The sequence below is a fragment of the Felis catus genome, chromosome A2 (assembly GCF_018350175.1).
Source record: "Felis catus isolate Fca126 chromosome A2, F.catus_Fca126_mat1.0, whole genome shotgun sequence".
In the NCBI taxonomy this organism is placed as follows: domain Eukaryota; kingdom Metazoa; phylum Chordata; class Mammalia; order Carnivora; family Felidae; genus Felis; species Felis catus.
The window spans coordinates 146,450,233-146,470,740 of NC_058369.1; the positions used below are offsets into that span (position 1 = coordinate 146,450,233).

Genomic DNA, 20,508 nt, shown 5'->3' on the forward strand with positions numbered 1-20,508 from the left:
TTTTATTATTATTTTTAATGTTTATATATTTTTGAGAGAGAGAGAGAGAGAGAGAGAGAGAGACAAAGCACAAGCGGGGAAGGGGCAGAGAGAGAGAGGGAGACACAGAATCCGAAGCAGGCTCCAGGCTCTGAGCTGTCAGCACAGAGCCCGCCGTGGGGCTCGAACTCACCAACCGTGAGATCATGACCTGAGCTGAAGTCAGATGCCCAACCGACTGAGCCACCCAGGCGCCCCTGTAATTTTTTTTTTTTCAAGTCAAGGCTTTCCTCCTTTTTTTTTTTTTAAACTCCCCCATAACCTTTTCGTGGGGAAGATGTGCGGAAGAGAAGGAAAGAGGCAATGATCTCTGAATGTCTAAAATGTGCTGCTGTGGCTACCCATGCAATCCCTTGCGCTGCACTTAGTCTTTGTGGTTTCCCTCGCTTTCCTGAACTTGGTCTTCAACTGTTCATGCTGATGTTGCAGCCTGAACTAGACCACACAGTCTGTGCAGTAGTATTCATCACGGATTTGCTCTGCCGAGAAGAGCAGATTCCCACCACTGCGGAGAGCACCCAGCCCTCGTGTTCTACAGCCTGCTTCTACAATACCAGGCGCTCGCCAAGGTGGTTTGGAGAGTTTCCACACCCTAAAACTGGGCCAGGATCGTCTTGGTTTCCGAAAGAACGGAGGTCTGGTTCCCAAGCGAGGGGCTATTATTTTTCACTGGGCACGCTTCAGTTTGATTCAGTTCAGCACAGCAAGCTCTGCCTGGCATTTGAAAGGTACAGCAAAAAGGGAAAACCTGTCAAAAAGAATTTCTCGTTTCTAAAATCGCGCTCCTAACTTTCAAGCCTTGAGAGGGGCTCGTCAGATTCAGTCCCACCTTCAGATAAAAGAAACGCTTCCAGTTAATGGCGTGGACTGATGTTGTTAAGGACCGTCCTGAATTTTTCTGCATGGCTGAGGTCAGAAGTGGAGAAAGAAAATTCTTGCTCTGAAACCCAAAATACCTTTTCAAAAAACAACTTACATCACGTTAGTATTAAATCTTCACTTGTGAATCCATCCGGGAATAAAATTCTGCTGGGTTAAAAAAAATTTTTTTTTTTTTTTTTCCCCGTCTGAAGACACAACTCTCCGAATCAGGACAGAACAGGACTCGGTGTAGTCCTGGAGTCAGGCTCTTGCGGCCTTCCAAAAGCTCAGAGAGACAGGACGGTAGTCAGGGCGGCAGGAAGGCCTGAGCCTTCTCAAGAGAGGCACTAAAAACGCCTAAGAGGTCCAAACAGCACCACAAACCAATATTGGCATCAAATATGATCTTTTCTAGGTTCTCCAGACTGGAATGGATCTGAGATGGGACCAGATCTCCGGAGGGAACCAGGAATTCCTCCGGAACCTACTTCCCTCTCCCCCGCAATTTTGACCTGAGGCGGGAACCCCCCCAGTCAGCAGGGTTAAGGGAAGTGAGCTCTTCAGCGACCCGCCATCTTACTCGTCAGCTATTGTACATCACAGCTTTTGGTTCCGCGCTCCCGAGATCCTACATTTGCGTGTTTTTGGCGTGGCAGTTGTTTTCTTTTGGCTGGGGCAGCTTCAGGCAGTCTCCTCACAGGAGGCTGAGGTGCAGGAGAGATGACTGATTTGCTCAGTGACACAGCAAATTAGAAGCTAAGCCAGGATTAATGTTCCCCACCTCCTTGTTTGTAACACGGCTCACAAGAACACCACCGCTTCTCTAGTTGTGTTGGTTCAAAAACACGGTTTCACCGTGAGGTCAATACGGAGGGAGTGTTACTTCCCTAACAGGGGCAGGTGGGAACCATTTTATGCTCTGAACTCCCCAAGGCATACCACGCATGGAAAACAACAGCCAGCCTTATTATATGGTCTTTATTATCAAAACATTACATTTCCAATCTACAGTGGAGTCCACTTCTCCATCAATTATCAACATTTTCGGACTCTTCCCTCCCCCCACCCCCCCCACCCCCGCACTTCATCTTTGTAGCAACAGAGCCTCACAACAACCCAGTGAGGTAAGGCTGTCACTCCTCCTGTTTGTCTTTCCCACCGAAGGAGAAGGCAGGGAAAACAGGCTTTTGCAGAGGTGTACAAATACTTGGCACAATTAAGAACAGATCTGAGAGGGCTACCGAGAAGAAGGTCTTTTCGTGACATTCATTCATTCTGCCCAAGTAGAGGGGGGAAAAAAGAAAATGGAGGATGTCTGCATTGTTTCAGCTGGAGGAAGACCCGGGGATGGCCGACTCATCGAGGCAAAAGGAAAAAAAAGGAAAGTCCTTCAAAACGATGGTAGAAAGTACGAGATCTAGTATTTTACCCTCCTTCATGCGCGGCTTGTATCTTAACTACACAGCTTATCTTACTGGATCTAATTGCATCTGAAAGCAGGTTTCTGACTACCTCTTAAAAAGGCCAGAAGTGAGTCAATTCCATAATTGGCTTATTTATAAATGCAGCTTTGTTTGATACAAGAGGAGTCTAAAAGACTATCGGCAAACCAGTTCTTTTTTAACTGAAATTACACGTTGCTGCCAGATAAATTTTCCTAGACAAGACTTTGATTAAAAACAAAAAAAAACAAAAAAAAAATGTCAGCGGCTCCCCGCTGCTTCGTGCCTGAAGTTTAAACTCCTTGCTCCAGAGCTGAAGGCGCCGACGTCTCACCTGCCTCTTCAATCTTGCCTTAATTACTAAACTTGACAAAGTCTGCGTTGGTCTTCTGTTCTCTAACAGGTCATCTTGTCCATGTAATCATAATAGCTCACCCAGCTGGAAGTGACCTTTCCCTTCTCTGAACTTCTCCAGCACTCAGCTCCCCACTCACAAGGCATTTATCATCGCTCCGCGCCGCCTTATTTGTGTGCAAGCCTTATCTACCTTCTGATACGGAGAGCCAAAGGCTGTTTACGCGCGCGCACACACACACACACACACACACACACACACACACACACACAGAATCTCTATCTCTTCCGCTGTCTAGCACGAAAGGCACTCGGAGTCACTGGCTAAGTGAAATTTACTATGAAGACGTATTGTCTGAAGAATCCTTATAATAAATTCTTTTACAACACAAATAATCACATCCCAATTTGGCTTGGGTTTTTGTCCACCTGATTTGCTTTAAGCTCTGCACGACCTGATCTATTACCACCCATGTATGTACGATCTGTGTGACATCCGTATTGTTTCAAGACTCAGGTAGCCTCGAAATGCTTAAGGTGCTATTTAGCTTCTACTTAGCTTATAAACCCAACTCTATCAATAGTGTTACGCAAAGACAGAGTACAATCGATAAACTGGGTGACTCATTCATTAGACTTTTTCCCTTTGTTTCCTTATTATTTAATAACATTATTTGTCCTGAGCCAGTACGAAGAGCAAGTGATTCTGAGCAGCAGTAATCTAAAGTGGGCAAGATTTATAAGGCACGAACTCAGTTGCTAAGAGACAACTCCATTGCTTTATTTTTCTTCAATATTTCCCTCCTCTCCGGAGAAGTTCTTTTGGCTCAGAAGGAGCAGAAAGCATGAAAAGAGGCACAGTGGTCCTTTGTTAATCTCAGTAAGTTATATGAGTATATAGTGCTTTCTGCTTTGTAAGAGGCTTTCACATACATTTCTTCCTCTGACATAAAAAAAAAAGGACAGAATTAAATACCAAATAAAAATGAAGAGTACCTAGTCCGTAATGAGTTTGAGTGCTTAAGACCACGGCTATTAGCAAATATTCAGGAAAAGTAAAGACTAAAGAAGGAAACAGGGAACGACTAGCTTGTGGGGAGAGAACAAGAGTAATGGGAATTTACAAAAAAATTAACAACAAGGCTAGAAAAGACTAAGTGGAGGAAATCTAGAGAATTTTAGGAAACTGAAGACATTTCAAATATGAGACTGCATCTAGACTGAAATGAGGGGATAAACGCAGGCGATACGAGAGTGTGGGACACTGACAAAGGGACAGCCCTGTGGTTTGGCAAGTGTCCCTGAATCGGCCTGCAGTGCTGCAAAACGGAAACCCACAGAGGGTGCTTGAGAATACACAAGAGCCCTGCGGTGGAGACTGAACAAAACGCCGTCAGGGATTTCATCGGAAGCGTAATCCATTCATGGCACAGTCTGGCAATGCTGGGGAGCGGGTAAGACACACCCAGGCACCTATGGAACAAAAGAAATATTTGAAGTTCAAAACAATTCTGCTATTTCCCGCCATGGCTATACATCAGTGTTTGGGTTTAGAGGAGAAGTGGAGTCAGAGGCATAGAAATCAAAAATAATCTTTACCCAGGAGGAAGATAGCAGTCTTTGAAGAACTCAGGAGGTGATGTGGGTGAAGACTGGAGATACCACGCAATTCTTGATTTCTCATGATTAACTCTGAATTGCTCACTGTTTGGTAAGAAAAGATTAAAGACCCATCTATTTAGCCTAGAAATGAGGAATGTTCACTCATACCTGTGCCTATTTCTACTGCTGTGACTGCGGACCTTAAAAACCTACCACTCGGGCTGTAAGGTTCTTCTTGGGCTCCCTTAACCAGGACTCCTCACCCTTCGCACCTCCTGGCACCCATACAAGCGGTAACATTTGAGTAGAATGCTGGCATAGACGCCGGCTGTCCCAGGCCGATGGCTACCCAGAGAGCTAAAGGGACACAGATCGCGGCACGTAATAGGCCACGGCACATCGGGTGGATACTTTCTCTGAATACACAGGGAGGTGAGTCATAAGAATGCACAGAAAAAACATGAAAATAAAATCCTCCCCTGAAATTGACTTTAAAATAATTTCTAAATTTGAAACAACAAAAAAATCGAACACTAGAATAAGATTTCTCTCCCACACTGACTTTAAAATACTTTTGAGTTTTAAGCAACGAAGTACACTTTGGCCCTTCCAAAAGCTATTATAAAACTGGTTTGGGAGACTTCTGCCTCCAGGAAGATGAGTAGGTGTACTTTTCTCTACTCCCCCAGCTAAGCACAACAAAAATACTAGACCGCTCAGTAGATGGGAGGAAGTATTGGCAAATCATCCTTCTGATAAGGGCCTAGTACCCAGAATACACCAAAGAACTCTTAAAACACAACAGTTAAAAAAAAAAAAATTAAAAACCGGGCCAATGATTTGAACAGATAGTCCTCTATGGGAGATACACAAATGCCGGTAAGCACATAAAAAGGTGCTCCACATCATTAGTCATGAGGAAAATGCAAATCAAAACCACAATGCGATACCCCTTCACATCCGCAAAGATGACTATAATCAAAATGACGGACAGTAACAAGCATCGTCGAGGACGTGGAGAAAATAGAGCCCTCCTACATCACTAGTGGGAATGCAAAGTGGTGCAGCTGCTTTGGAAAATGGTTTGGCAGTTCCTCAGAAAATTAAACACAGAGTTACCACGTACGGTCATCCGTGACTCCTAGGTATAGAACCAAGAGCATTAAAAACATATGTTCACGCAAAAATTTGCACATTAATGTGTATAGCCGCGTTACGGCCAAAACGTATAAACAATCCACATGTCCCTCGACTGATGACTGGCTAACCAAAACGGGGAAGATCTATACAACAGAATATTATTTGGCGGTAAAAAAGACCGAAGTGTTGATAGATGTTGCAACAGAGACGGACCTCGAAAACATCATGCTGAGTGAAGCCAGACACAAAAGGCCACATATTACAGGATTCCATTTATATGAAATGCTCAGAATAGACAAACTCGTAGCTACAGAAAGTAGGTTAGTGGTCACCAGGGACTGGAAAAAGTAAGGAATGAGAAGTGATTGCTATTGGATATGGGCTTTCTTTTGGGGGTGACAAAAATGTCCTGCAATTAGACAGTGACGATGGTGTCACAACCCTGTGAATGTGCTAAAAACCTCTGAATTGCTTAAAAGGTTAAAAGGGTGAATTTTATGGTAGGTAAATTATACCTCAATTTAAGAAAATAATGTATCAGTGCGCCTGGGTGCCTCAGTCGGTTAAGCGTCTGACTTTTGATTTCAGCTCAGGTCATGATCTCACGGTTGTGAGAGGGAGCCCCGGGTCAGGCTCTGCACTCAGTGTGGAGCCCGCTTAAGATTCTCTCTCTCCCGCTCCCTCTGCCCTTCCCCTGCTCTAAAAAAAAGTTAAAACAAAAAGAAAAGAAAAGAAAAGAAAAGAACGTAACAATTATAAAAAAAGATTGAATAAAAAAAGCCCCCCAAACCCTGGACATTATGTATAAAATATAAGAGAAGACTGATAGGTTGGAGAGAGGAAGGCAGACTGGCTAGAGACCTCGAGACCCAAGAATGGCATAATGGTTGAGTTACTTAGCTTTTTGTTTTGTCTGTTTGTCTGTCTGTCTGTCTGCTTGCCTCATATATCTTAGACTTAGAGCTAAAGAAGCCAGCAATCCAGAAACACCAAGGAACAGACAAGAAAAAAAGAATCCCCATCAAAGCCTGCTGTCCCCGCCCAAAGGACTGGGAAAGGGGCAGCCTAGCAAGCCGGAAAACTGTCAGACAATAACTGCTTTTACTCCAGCCAAACACCACCCTCACCTGGCAGCAAAGGTCAAGTGGGGAGCCTTGATTTCCATCCTTGCTGGGCTACGATGTGGTGCCATCAAAGTGCGGAAAGAGGATCAAGAAGGTGGGGCTGGAAAAGTGCTCAAAGATACAATGGCGGAAGACTCCTCAGATCTGACAAGAGACATAAACCTATAGATGTACCCAGGAGCCAAGTGAATGCCAAACAGGATAGCCCAAAGAAACCCACATCACGATACATCATAATCAAACTTTTGAAAACTAGAGAAAAAAGAATCTTGAAAGCAGCAAGAGGAAAAAATGGTATCTTTACCTATATAAGAAAAACAGTTCAAATGACAGCAGATTTCTCATCAGAAATCATGGCAGCCAGAAGGAAGTGGCACAGTATTTTTCAAGGGCTGAAAGAAAGGGATTGTCGACCTAGGCTCCCACACCCAGAGGAAATACCCTTCAGGAATGAAAGGAAACCAAGACATTGCGCAGATGAAGCAAAACTAAGAGAGTTTGTCACCGAAAGACTTGCCCTAAAGAATAGCTAAAGAAAGTTCTCTAATCGGAAAGCAAAAGAAGGAACCTGGGAATTTCAGGAAAGAAGAAAGAATACAGAAAGCTAAAGTATGGGTATATACATTTTTTTTCAAGTGCCTATGGGATATACACCAAGATAGACCATATCTTGAGTAATAAAATGGACAACGATGCATTAAAAAAAAAAAATCAAGGGGCGCCTGGGTGGCGCAGTCGGTTAAGCGTCCGACTTCAGCCAGGTCACGATCTCGCGGTCCGTGAGTTCGAGCCCCGCGTCGGGCTCTGGGCTGATGGCTCAGAGCCTGGAGCCTGTTTCCGATTCTGTCTCCCTCTCTCTCTGCCCCTCCCCCGTTCGTGCTCTGTCTCTCTCTGTCCCCAAAATAAATAAACGTTGAAAAAAAAAATCAAAACGTACAGAGCATGTCCTCCAACCACAATGGAATCAAACTGGAAATCAAAATAACAAGAAAATCTCCAAACACTTGTAAACGAAACAACACACTTCTAAGTAATCCATGAATCAAAACAGGAAGTCTCAAAGGAAATGAAAAGGTACACTGAACTGAATGAAAATAAAAATACAACATATCAAAATTTGCGTGACACGGCTAAAGCAGTGCTGAGAAATTCATCGCACGAACTATGTGTATTAACAAAAAGAGGGAAAGTCTTAAATCAATAAGTGAAGCTCCCACCTCAAGAATCTAGAAACAGAAGAATCTAGAAACGCAAAGCAGAAGGACAGAATAATAAATATGAGAGCAAAAATCAATGGAATTGGAAACAGAAACAACAATAGGGAAAACTGATGAAACCAAGAGTTTGTTCTTTGAAAGGATCAGTAAAATGGACAAATGTATAGCAAAGAAAAAAGGGGGCAGATGCAAATTAGCAGTATCAGGAACAAAACGGGGGCTGGCACTTCAAGAATCAGCAGGATAATAAGGGCAGATGACAAACAGTCCTGCTCACGTAAATATGAAAATTCGGATGAAATGTACTAATTTCTCAAAAAACACAAACTAGCACAACTCACTCAATAGGAAACAAATAATTTGAATATTCTCCGTAACTATGAAATAAATTGAAGTCAAAATTTAAAAACTGTCAGAAATCTCCTGGTTCCGATGGTTTTACTAGAGAATTCTACCAAATGCTTAAGAAAGGATGAACACCAACTAACCAACTGTAAAAATTAACACCGAGGTTTTGTTTTGTTTTCGATTCAATCTTTTTCCTAATGGGTATGTTATTTCCTTAAATTGAGGTGCCATGTACATACAATAAAAGGCCACGCTTTTTTAAAGCGTGTAATTCGTAATACACAATCTCTTCCAGAAAACAGAACAAGTGGAAATACTTCCCAACATTTTATGATGCTGATGTTATGCTGATGTTTATGATGCTACTAACACTAGACAAAGACAGGAGAGCTTGGGTGGCTTAGTCGGTTAAGTGTCCAACTTTGGCTCAAGTAATGATTTCACGGTCCAGGAGTTCGAGCCCTGCGTTGGGCTCTGTGATGACAGCTCAGAGCCTAGAGCCTGTTTCTGGATTCTGTGTCTCCCTCTCTCTCTGCCCCTCCCCTTCTTGCACTCTCTCACTCTCTCTCTCTCTCTTTCTCTCTCAAAAATAAATAAACGTTAAAAAAAATAGAAAAATAAAAAACTAGGCAAAGACAGTCCCCCCCCAATAGAATTACAAACTAATGTACCTCATTAATACAGACGCAAAAATCTTTAACAAAATAATAAAGAGAACTGAGCAATATGTAACAAGAATTATACACCCTGACTAAGTGAGGTTTAGTCCACAGATGCAGCAATAGTACAATATTTGCAAATCAAGGTAATCCATCCTATTAACAAGCTAAAGACAAAATCATATGATTCTATCAATTGATGCGGTAAAACCATTTGATGAAATTCAAGTCATACAGGATGGAAAATTCTCACAAAAATAGGAATAGGAGGAAACTTCCTCAGACAAATATGGCTCACACTGTACCTGATGATGAAAGACTGAATGCTTTCCCCCTAAGATCAGGAAAAAAGACAAGGATGTTCACTCTTAACATTCTTATTTGCCATAATTCTGGAAGTCCTAGCCAGTGCAATAAAGCAATAAAAGGAAATAAAAGACATGTACAGACTGGCAAGGAGAAATAAAACTATTCTTTTTTGGTAGATGACATCATCATCTACATAGGAAAGCCCAAGGAATCTACCAAAAGACCCCAAACAAACAAAATAAAACTCCTTTTGTACCTAATAAGTGAATTTAGCAAAGTCCCAGGATTCAAGAGAAACACACAAAAATTAGCTGTATTTCTGTATGTTAGCAATGAACACAGTAACACCAAAATTAGAAATACAATACCATTTACAACTGCTCAAAAAAAAAAAAAAAAAATGAATACTTAGGTGTAAATCTAACAAAACCTGTACAGGACCCTTATGCTGAAAACTACAGTATTGATGAAAGAAACCAAAGAAGATCTAAATAAATGGAGAGACATATAGTAGTCCCCCTTTATCCTCAGGGGATATGTTCCAAGACCCCTCCCCTCAGTGGACACCAGGAACCATATATAGGTACTGAACCCTATATACACACTATGTTTTTCTATACATACATACCTATTATAAAGTTTAATTTATAAATTAGGCACAGTAAGAATTTAACAACAATAACTAATAAAAAGAGAACGATTATAATACATACTATGATAGAAGTTATGTGAAAGTGGTCTCTCTCTGTTTCTCAAAATAGCTTATATCCTTGGGCGCCTGGGTGGCTCAGTCGGTTACGTGCCCACACTTCGGCTCAGGTCATGATCTCAAGTTTGTGAGTTTGAGCCCCCCGTCGGGCTCTGCGCTGACAGCTCGGAGCCTGGAGCCTGCTTCAGATTCTGCGTCTCCCCATCTCTCTTCCTCTCCCCAATGTGTTCTCTCTCTCTCTCTCTCTCTCTCTTTTTCTCTCTCTCAAAAATAAAAGAAACAAAAAGAAGTATCTTCTGCCCTTCTTCTTGTGCCAATGTGAGATAATAAAATGCATGATGAGAAGAAGCGAGGTGAATGACACAGGGGCTGCGATGTGGCATGAAACTACTATTGACCTTCTGAGATACGTCAGGAAGAGGAACACCTGCTTCCGGACCGCGGATGACTCTGGGTAACCGAAACGGTGGAAAATGAGATCTCAGAGAAGTGGGGGGACCACTGTCCCCTAGTAATGGGTTGGCAGACTCAACCTAGCAAAGGTGTCAATTCATCCTAAATTGATATACAGGTTTAACGCAACTCCTATCAAAGTCAGAGCAATGCTTTTTTGTACATGTAGATAAGATTATTCTAAAATTTACACGGGGAGGCAAAGGAATTAGAATAGCTAAAATAATTTGTAAATAAAAATACCGTGGGGTTAATCAGTCTAACCAATTTTAAGTATTAAATTTACCATAGGGCTACAGAAATCAAGACTGAGATATTGGCAGAGGGACAGACACATAGGTCGATGGCACAGAATAAAGAACCCCAAAATAGATCCGCGTAAATAGGCCAAACTGGCTTCTGATAAAGGTGAACATACAATTCAATGGAGGAAAGGCAGCCTTTTAACAAATGGTGCTAGAGCACCTGGACATCCATAAGCAAAAAGTTAATCCTTATCTAAGTTGCACATCTTAGGTAGAAATTACCTCAAGGTGAACGACCGACTTAACTGTAAAACCTAAAGCTATAAAACTTTGAGGAAAAACGCACGATAGAAAAATCTCTGGGATCTGGTCTCGGTAAAGAGTTCTTCGATTTGACAGCAAAAGCAGGATACAAAACAGGAAACATTGATAAACTGGACTTCGCCACAATTACAAACTTCTACCCGTCAGAAGGCCCTGTGAGGAGAATGGAAAGACAAACTACAGACTGGAAGAAAATATTTGCCATGCATCCAACAAAAGGCCTGGTAGCTAGAATACACGAGGAATACTCAACACTCAAGTTAAAAAGCAAACAATCCAATCAGAACACAGGCAAAAGACATGAACAGACATTTCCCTGAAGAAGATACACAGATGGCAAACGCAAATCAAAACAGCAATGAGATACCACTGCTCGTCTATCAGAATGGCTGAAATTAAAAATGGCAACACCACCAAATGCTGGTGAGGATGTGGAGAAACTGGAGCACTCAGTCATCGCTGGTAAGGATGTAAACCGGTGTAGCTATTCTGGAAAACGGTTTGGCAGTTTCTTAGAAACCTGCAAACGCAACTATCATCCGACCCAGGAGTTGCCCCTGTGGGCATTTATCCCAGAGAAACGAAGACTTAAATTCACCAAAAAAATCAAGACATGAACGTTTATAGCACCCTTATTTGTAACAGTCAAAAAGCTGGAAACAGTCCAGATGTCCCTCAACAGATAAATGGTTAAACTGTGGCACATCCATACCAGGGAATACTACTCAGTGATAAAAAGGTATAAGCCAATAAATGCAGCAACCTGAATGAATCTCCAGGGAATTATGCTGCGTGCAAAGCCAATTAAACAAAAAAAGTTGCATATTGTATGATTCCATATATATGGCGTTTGTGAAATGACAAAACTATAGAAATGGAGAACAGATCTGTGGTTATCAGGGGTTAAGGAGGGACTGAGGGTAGAAAGTGGGTGGCGATGCCTTTAAAAGGGCAACAAGAGGGACCCTGGTGGTGAAGGAAATGTTCTGTATCTAGACTTGTACGTATCAATGTCAGTATCAGGGTTGCGATACTGCAGGATAGTTTCCGGAAGATGTTACTATGGGAAACTGGGTTAAGGGTACATGGAATCTCTCTGTATTATTTCTTAAAATTCCATCTGAATCCATAATCGCTTCAAAATAAAAGGTTTAATTAGCAAACACACTAGTTTAAAAACCCGACGATATAAAAGGACACAGGCAATTACTATGTATTATAAAAAGCAGACTTGAGTCTCTCAGTTTCAAAAAAAAACTGAAATTACTATCAGGTACTACTATTAGGTCAAATTTTGGTTATGACTTGGGGAGTTGAAGGGAAAGAAATGGGTTTTCATTTCTGTCAATTTCCAGGAGAAAAAAACCCCCGAAGATACAGACCAATCTGTGTATCTGAGGTAAACCTCAGGTCTTAACACTTTTAATTTTAAGAAGGGTCCAAAAGAAATGCATTCCTTTATAGCTGTCTTTGAAATATTGTTTGGACTCCTCAGAAAAAATATGGCATCCTTCACAGAATAGCTTATTCCAGAAGGGTGGGTCACAGCTGCAGTTAAAGGGGAGAAGGAAGACACGGAGCAGTTGAAGGCATTCGTGGTAGAAGGAATGAGGCTGGGGGGGGGGGGGAGGTGGGACAGCTGGCCTAAGGGACAGTGGCCAGGACTTCACACCAGATCCCCTGGTGTGCCATCAACTTCCTCACCCTGCATTCCAATCCTAGTTCTGTCTCCTTTACTGAACATCAAGCAAATCACATCATCTCCGTGCCTCAATTTCAAGCAAATCACATCATCTCCGTGCCTCAATTTCCTCCTCCTCAAAAATGGAGCTAAAAGTTTCTACCTCCTGTCAAACAGGATATTTGCAAGGATAAGTATCTGTACAGCCTGGAAATGTTTGAAAGAAAGGTCCCAAGAAATAGTATCTGCAAGTGTGGTTCATTTAGAACATTCAACGGAAAGTCTATTTTATATGGGGAAACTTGCATGACGGAAGACAGTAATTTTGAAGGAGACTGGTGAAAGGGAAAGACAAAATGAATGAACTTTAAACCAAGTCGGTAGCTCATCTGTATTTCTTCAGTTGTCCTCAGGTTACTGATGGCAAATTCAGCACTGCCCAAGCCATGTGGGGCCCCAATCCACCAAGCAAAACCATCTTACTAGAACGGAGTGTCCATAGTAGACGTTAGAGGATTGGAAAACGAAACAATTAAGAAACCAAAATCTCACAAGACTGCAAATCCACTAGGGACCTAAGCAGTGGTCTGCGTCGGGCCACTGAAAAACGTTGAGCGTGGAAATAAGCAGCGATGCGACTCTGCATTTCATTTTACCTGAAGCACTAATTGAATTTTGCCCGGTATTTTAGTGACTCACTCAGGTCTGTCTGCCTGCACTTGAATCTAAGCTCTCTGATTGCAAAAGTCACAAGTCGCACTCATCTATGTCCCACGGTCCATAACTTTGCGTGTGGTTGGCGCTCAGCGACTACTGAATTGAACACATGCTCGCAAATACTATCTACCACTCCTAGCTTGAAGGAATATACTTAAGTTGTTCCAAAGCAGAGGCCGACCCCCTGGTGTTTAGCTTCAGCCTTGTTAACTTATCGAGCAATGTTTTTTTTTATCAGTCTCTCAATTTATCACAAGCTAAGGTCTGTAAGTGGAAATTTTTACTGATGATCTGGGGGGGGGGGGGGGGGGGGGAAGGTTTTAAAGAAAAATTCTGAGCCCAGAAGGACATGGGGCAAGACAATGAGAAACTTTGCGCTTTGACTGATATCGGGCGTAACAACCTGCTTCTTATCAATAATTATTGGATTTTTAAAAAAAGTTTTAATTTTCTAGTATTTACTCACCAGTATCCAGTCTTGACTTGATATGCTGATACCTTGGGTTTTGTGGTATTCTTTTGGTTAGATACTAAAAAATAAGAAAATTCACAAAATAATCAGGTTAATGTAAAAATAAGGGTGACAAAGGTGGGAAAGAGTCAGATACTTAAAAAACAGAACAGGTGATAAAATTTCACCAAATTTAATGATTTTTTAAACATTTATTTATTTATTTTGAGAGAAAGAGAGAGAGAGAGAGAGAGAGAGAGAGAGAGAGAGAGAATCCCAAGTAGAGTCCGCACCGTCAGCCCAGAGCCCAATGTGGGGCTCGAACTCATGAACTGTGAGATTGTGACCTAAGCCGAACCAAGAGTCGGATGCTTAACCGACTGAGCCACCCAGGCACCCCAAATTTTATCAAATTTAAAGAAGGAAAGAGCCCTAGAGGTCCAACTGTCCATTCAGTCTAGGACTCTTCGCCACAGCATTTCCATAGGTGAGAATGGTTATCTTGTTTCCGTCAAAATATTTTCATTTTTTGTCAAAATAATCTCATGGCCCTATATAATTAGGAAGAAAAAAAAAAAAACCTCGTAAAAATTATTTCTGACATTGAGCCCAAACTAGTCTCCCTTTAGTTCCATCCAGTCCACTGTCACAACCCTGAACGAGACACCCTCCACCCCCGCCTCAAGAAATCTGTTCAAATAACTAAAGGCAGCTCTCTGGTCCTTCTTTTTTAGTTTTACTCTTGGTATGATGAGGCCATCTCCTCTGGACACCCTTTAGATTTTCTCCACATCTCCCCTAAAAAGTAGCTTTTGGACCCAGACCTGAGCACGGCGCCCAGATGCTACTAGGCGGGGACCCTGCTTGGTAGTCCTCCCCTGCTGCTTGCCTGGAGTCTGACGCTCCACAGATGGCATTGCGATGGCATCTGCTCTCGGGGCCACTAAGGCTCATCATGGGCCCAGGGTAAGTTTGTGGTCATCAGAGAATGCCTAGGTCAGGTCTCCCTTGTCCTGTACTCTGGGAGGGACCTCTAAATCCAAGCGCAAGACCTTTACCCATATTAAGTTTCACTGGCATTTGCGAAAGCCATCCAAGTGAGGGAAGGCTAGTGAATCGACATTTCAAGATCTAGATTTCTTGGGACGCCTGGGTGGCTCAGTAGGTAAAGCATCTGACTCTTGGTTTCGCTCAGGTCATGATCTCACAGATTGTGGGTTCGGGCCCCACATCAGGCTCTGTGCTGACAGCATGGAGCCTGCTTGGGATTCTCTCCCTCTCCCTCTCTCTGCACCTCCCCTGCTCGCTTGCTCGCTCTCTCTCAAAATAAATAAATAAACATTAAAAAAAAAAAAGATCTAGCTTTCTCGCTCAGGCTTTTTTCTGGTCTACAAGTATGAAAATCGTATGTTCAGTCACAGGTAGCTGTGGAATACGAAATTAAAACTGGTTAATACTTTTCTGGCTTCGTCTTCTGCCACTCTCACACATGACCCCATGTTAGTGTTGCCCGAGTGCTCCCTTAATTTGCTGCACTCCCTCAGATCCTCAGGCTTAGCAAATGTCTGCCTAGAATGCCTTTCCTCGACTTGTCCTCGGACAAAACCTTACTTCCTCTGTAAGGTGTCCAAGGTGGAATTGGGCATTTCCTCTCCCAGGCTCCCAGAGTACCCTGTACCATTGTTCACACCCCACCCTTCTCTATATGCCCTTGGAGGCAGGGACAAAGACGTACTCATATCTGTGCACACCCAGGACCTAGTACGTGGTAGGCACATTTATTGAGATGCAGTCAACAAATGAATATCTAGAATGCAAAGTATATTACAGTAACTACCTGGGTCCTTGGAAGGGAACACCAAACTTTATTATTATTTCTTGAGATTATTTTTATGTATTTATTTTTTTTAAGTAATCTCTACACCCAGTGTGGGGCTTGAACTCATGATCCCAAGATTAAGAGTTGTGTGCTTTACCGACCAAAGGAAAAAAAATCAGGTGGAGAACTAAAATTTAAAACCCCTATCATATGCTCTTGAAAACACAGTTAACTACAGCATGTCCTGTTGGCCAGAGTTTTGAATTTCAGAGACTAGGAAGAATTTCTAAGAACTGGGGGCACCCATAGAGAATTATCAATTTCTAATTTTGCCAAGAATGGTCTTTCATTGTTATTAAAAAAAACTCATGACGTTGTCTCTGGTTTTCATTTCACTCTAGGGAAGTAAAACCTTTGTCCTGAATGCTTAGCATTGGGCCTCAGATGTGTGTGTGGAACCCCTAAGCCTTTTCATCCTTAGAGAAAGCCTGGAGAGCCCCCCGTTTCCATCTGACCAGTAATCTACTGTCTTTAAGACAAACTGACTCTAACACCAATTCCAACTCCGGAATTCCTAGATGAAGACGGAGAAGATTCTTCAGCGAGAGAAGGGAAATATTTAAAGACTAAGAGGGGAACTTTAGGGCAAGATATCCCAGAAGAAGACAATATCATAGCAAAACAAAACGAAACATCAAAACAAAACAAAACAAAACAAAACCAAAAAACCAGGGAAAACATGTGTCTGGTAAATTGAGTCAAGAAAAGCTAATAGTAGAATTCAGTTATCTTAGGCTAAGGGATTTTTTTTTTCATTTTTTTCTGTACTCTGTATTTTTATAATTTCTATATGCTATTTCCTGTTTTTACTTTTGTTTTGTTTTGTTTTCTGCTAGTTTCCTAGCAAAGTGTCTTTTGAAAAACTCCAGGCTAGTCTCTGCTGAACCAAGGGGATTTGTCCATACCTAAGCCAACATAGCTAAGAAGTGAGGGTGTCTCTGGGGACCAGGTGTGGTGGCAGCAGAATGATGGGGGGGGGGAGTGTGGACAGCTGCAGTCGCTGGGCCCCTCCCGCCCCCGGTTTTCCCTTACATAGACTAATGAGAAATCCATATGCTGCAGTAGAAAAATGTAGTGTCTCTTTTCCATTTTCCCAACTTGGTCCAACTTCTCGTTCCTGGCTTTCGAGTGCCAACCACAACGTAAAACTCTAAGGAGACCATCACAGATTTTATGGAACTTTCATACTTTTTTCCTTAAAATTCTTGTTTTGGGGGTGACTGTTTCTTGACCTACTGACCAACTGGCTTTTTTTTTTTTTTTTCAATTACATAAACAGGATGGAATGGTGGAAAGTGAAAGAGCTGAGAAAAGTTCTTTCAAGAAGGACTATTCATTCATTCATTCATTCATTCAACAAAGCCTTATTGAGCACCAACCCTTCAGCAGACATTTACTGGGTGTCTACTAGGAGCGAGCCGCCATGCTAAGCACACAGAGCCCTCCAGCTCTCAGTGGTGCTGGGAAGAAAGACAAATGAACAAAGAGTGAACAAAGACAAGTGACTAAAAGAGTCAAGAACTGTGTCCTGAGCCATGACTTCCAGGCTGAAATCTGAGGGCTAAGAAAATGAGTCAAGCTAAAGGAGTGGTAGGTGGAAGGTAGGGTTTCTGGCAACTGGTAGACCTGGAGCATAGGGGGCAACATGGGGTCAGATGAGACTGAAGAAGCAGATGGGGGGGGTGGCGTTCATAAAGGGCCTTGTATCCACCCATGCTAAGGAACCTGGATTTTTTTTCCTGTAGATGACTATCCTTAAATGGGCAATTTTGCTGCCCCCTTGCTCCTGGGGACAACAGTCAATGTCTGAACACCTTTTAGGTGGGTGGTGGCTGTGGTGGGGCTGCTACTGGTATCCAGTGAGTAGAAGCCAGAGATGCTGCGAAACACCCTACGATGACAGTCCCCCACAGCAAAGAATTAGCTGGCCCAAAATGTCAATAGGGCTGAAGTTGAGAAACCTTAGTGTAGACGATTGGGGAGTTACTGAAGAAAGTAAGAAGAAGTGATGGGATTATATTTCCATTTTAGAAAGCTCATTCTGGCAGCATTCTGGAGAGCTAATAGGATCATAGTCAAGGATGGAGGCACAAAGATCAATTAAGAGGTAGGTGTGCTAAGAAGATGGGGCGCCTGGGTGGCGCAGTCGGTTAAGCGTCCGACTTCAGCCAGGTCCCGATCTCGCGGTCCGGGAGTTCGAGCCCCGCGTCGGGCTCTGGGTTGATGGCTCGGAGCCTGGAGCCTGTTTCCGAGTCTGTGTCTCCCTCTCTCTTTGCCCCTCCCCCGTTCATGCTCTGTCTCTCTCTGTCCCAAAAATAAATAAAAACATTGAAGAAAAAAAAAAATTAAAAAAAAAAAGAAGATCTATGATGCTAAGAAAGTGGCAGAAGAGATGAGGAAGAGGAGACAGCTTCAAGATGTAAAATCAGTAAGATTGAAAACTGACTGGTATAACAGGGTGAGGACAGTGTTACCATTCTCCAAAAAAGGGAATTAAGGAGGAAGCATACATGGAAAAACAGGAGGTTTTTCATGTTGAGGCATGTTCAGTGTGACGTATCTGTGGGCTATCCAAGACGGAAATGGTGAGCTGGCTATTTGGGCCTGGTGATCAGGAGGTCTGGGGTTGCAGAAGGAAGGTTTGGTGATTGTCAGCATAAAGGCAGCAGGGGAAGCCATAGGAGTGGACAAAATCACCATCAGGGACCGTTTAAGATGAACTAGCCCAGCACTTAAGGTCTGGTAGAGAAAAGCACCATGTTTGAGACTCACGAGAGGCCAGAAGAAAGTGGGTCATGAAAATTAAAGAAGAGTTTCAGGAAGAAGGGAGTGGTCAACAGTGATCAACGCTGTCAAGTCCAAGAACAAGAGGTCAAACATGAACAAGTGAGCAAGAGTGAAGGCCAAGTAAGAGACTAACAAAGTAAATTTGGACTGAACAAACCAGAACGTTGTTGACGGCCCTGGTGGAAGAGGTTACAGTAAACTGACAGAAGCAGAAGCAAAACAGCAGGTTGTATGAGATGGGGAGGGAGGAAAACACAGGATAGTAGCCAGATGGCCTTTTTTCCCCCCCCCTTGAGAGTTGCTAAGGAATAAGTTTTTCTTCTTGATTTGTTTTGTTTTGGAAGAAAGGAGAGATGTGAGGATGTTTAGAGGCTAGATAATAGAAGTTGGAAATGGAGCAAGAAGGTATGGAAATGAGGGAGTGGGAGAGGATGAGGCCCGGAGACCAGGCAGAAGGCTCAGCTCTAGATACTGGCTATGTATTCAAGATAAAGATACCAGATAGGCGATCACAATGAAGTTCCTCGGGAGGAGGGAGGAAGCTAAGAAAGTTCATGGTTGTGATATGATCAGGGGCTCTTGGAGAGCAATCAAAAATGTGAAAGACTCTTTGAGGGCTTACATCTCTAGAAAGGTCCAAAGATAATGTCCTCCCCGTGTGGCCATGCCTCCCCAGCTACTTCACTTCCACTCTGCTTTCAAGACCCAGCACAAACATGTCTTCCAAGAAGACTCCTCTGAAGGCCCCAGTCAGACGGACATCTATTCCCTACCTGGACTGTCACGGCTCTTTGTACTAATCATGATTACTCCTTGCTGCCGGCACTTGGGACATGGCTCTACCTTCCAGATCTCTGCACCTGCTGTGAGGCCTCGCACCAGCAAGAGCAGTCAGGACTGCCTAATGGATGGAGATGGTTCTCACACCTGAGCAACACACAGCATGCGTGTCAGCACCACGCGACGGCCCTGGGAGTCTGAGGCAAAGGGAGCACTCACACACGGCTGGGGGATGTGGGAGACTTTGCGGGAGAAATGGCACTGGAGCTGTGTCTCAAGGGTTGAACTTCTATGGATACGATGAGAGAGGAAACAGGTGGGAAAAGCATTCTGAGTGGAGGCAATTCTAATAGCAAAGCCACTTTAAAGACAAGTGTAAAGAACAGCATGTTTTCGATTTGCGAAAGAAGGTACAACAACCGTAATGAAGGCAGCCGATGCTAACATTTATTGAACACTTAACCATGTTGTCAGGCACTCGACTAAGCATTTCACCTACATTATCTCATTTAATCCTCACAACAGCCTGTGAAGTAGATACCAGCATTATCTTCATCATACATAGTAGGAAAACGGGCACAAAGTAGAGTGACCTCTCGAGGTTACTCAACGGGTGAGAAGGATGGAACCTGGATCGAAACTGGGTCGTCTGGCTCCAGAGCCTCCACTCTTCCACACTCATTCCAGGGTTCTGAAAATCAGATCCTCTGATGGATTTTTGATAGTCCATGAGTCCTGTGAAACTACGCAAAATTTTGTGTGTGTGCATTTTTATGGGGAAGGGGGTCCTTGTTTTCACCAAATTTGCAAAGAGATTTGTGACTTAAAAGGGGTTAAGAACCAGGGGTATATGAAATCCTGTGCTGTCTGGTGGGACCATGGATAGGCAGGCTCCAAGTAGAGAACCCTGAATGTAGACGAAGGGCCTGGAGTAGGCCCTGAAGACAATGGAAGGTACCAAAAATACTGAGCTGTGAGCCACATAATTGCAAGAGTATTTTTGCAGATTACTAACACACGATTTATGAATCCATGGATGTTGGAGAGGAAGGGAGAAGTATGAGAATCAACAGTGGGATTTTTCTGAAGGAAAATCACTAGAAAACGAGTGGCATTGCCTGAATCTCAAATCATTCAAACACGAATGAGCTTTTCTGACTTCCCACCTCTCTCAAAATGGAACTCACAAGGTTGGTTGTATTTCAATGGCAACATATGTAATAAGATTTGCCTTTAAAGGATTTTTAAAAATACCATTATACATTTTGTTCAGAATTTCCCTATTTATCTCCTTTGTATAGACAGGAGGTCCATCAAATGAAGGAAATGAATTCAATCTTGAAAAGAGCCTCATTTAAGGCAATCTCACACTTAACATAGGTCTTTT

At 42.8% G+C, this 20,508-nt stretch overlaps 1 protein-coding gene across 4 annotated transcripts in view; it reads right to left on the reverse strand.

Annotated features, from left to right (window-relative positions):
* CEP41 (centrosomal protein 41) overlaps window positions 1–20,508 on the reverse strand; it is a 47,735-nt gene that overhangs the window by 19,652 nt on the left and 7,575 nt on the right. For 3 of the 4 annotated variants that reach the window (XM_045052758.1, XM_003983057.6, XM_006929373.5), the window contains one exon: window positions 13,691–13,754. The exons of the other annotated variant lie outside the window; for it this stretch is intronic. In XM_045052758.1, coding sequence (XP_044908693.1) covers window positions 13,691–13,754 — 64 coding nt within the window. The remainder of the gene's footprint in view (window positions 1–13,690; window positions 13,755–20,508) is intronic. 4 annotated transcript variants of the gene reach the window in all.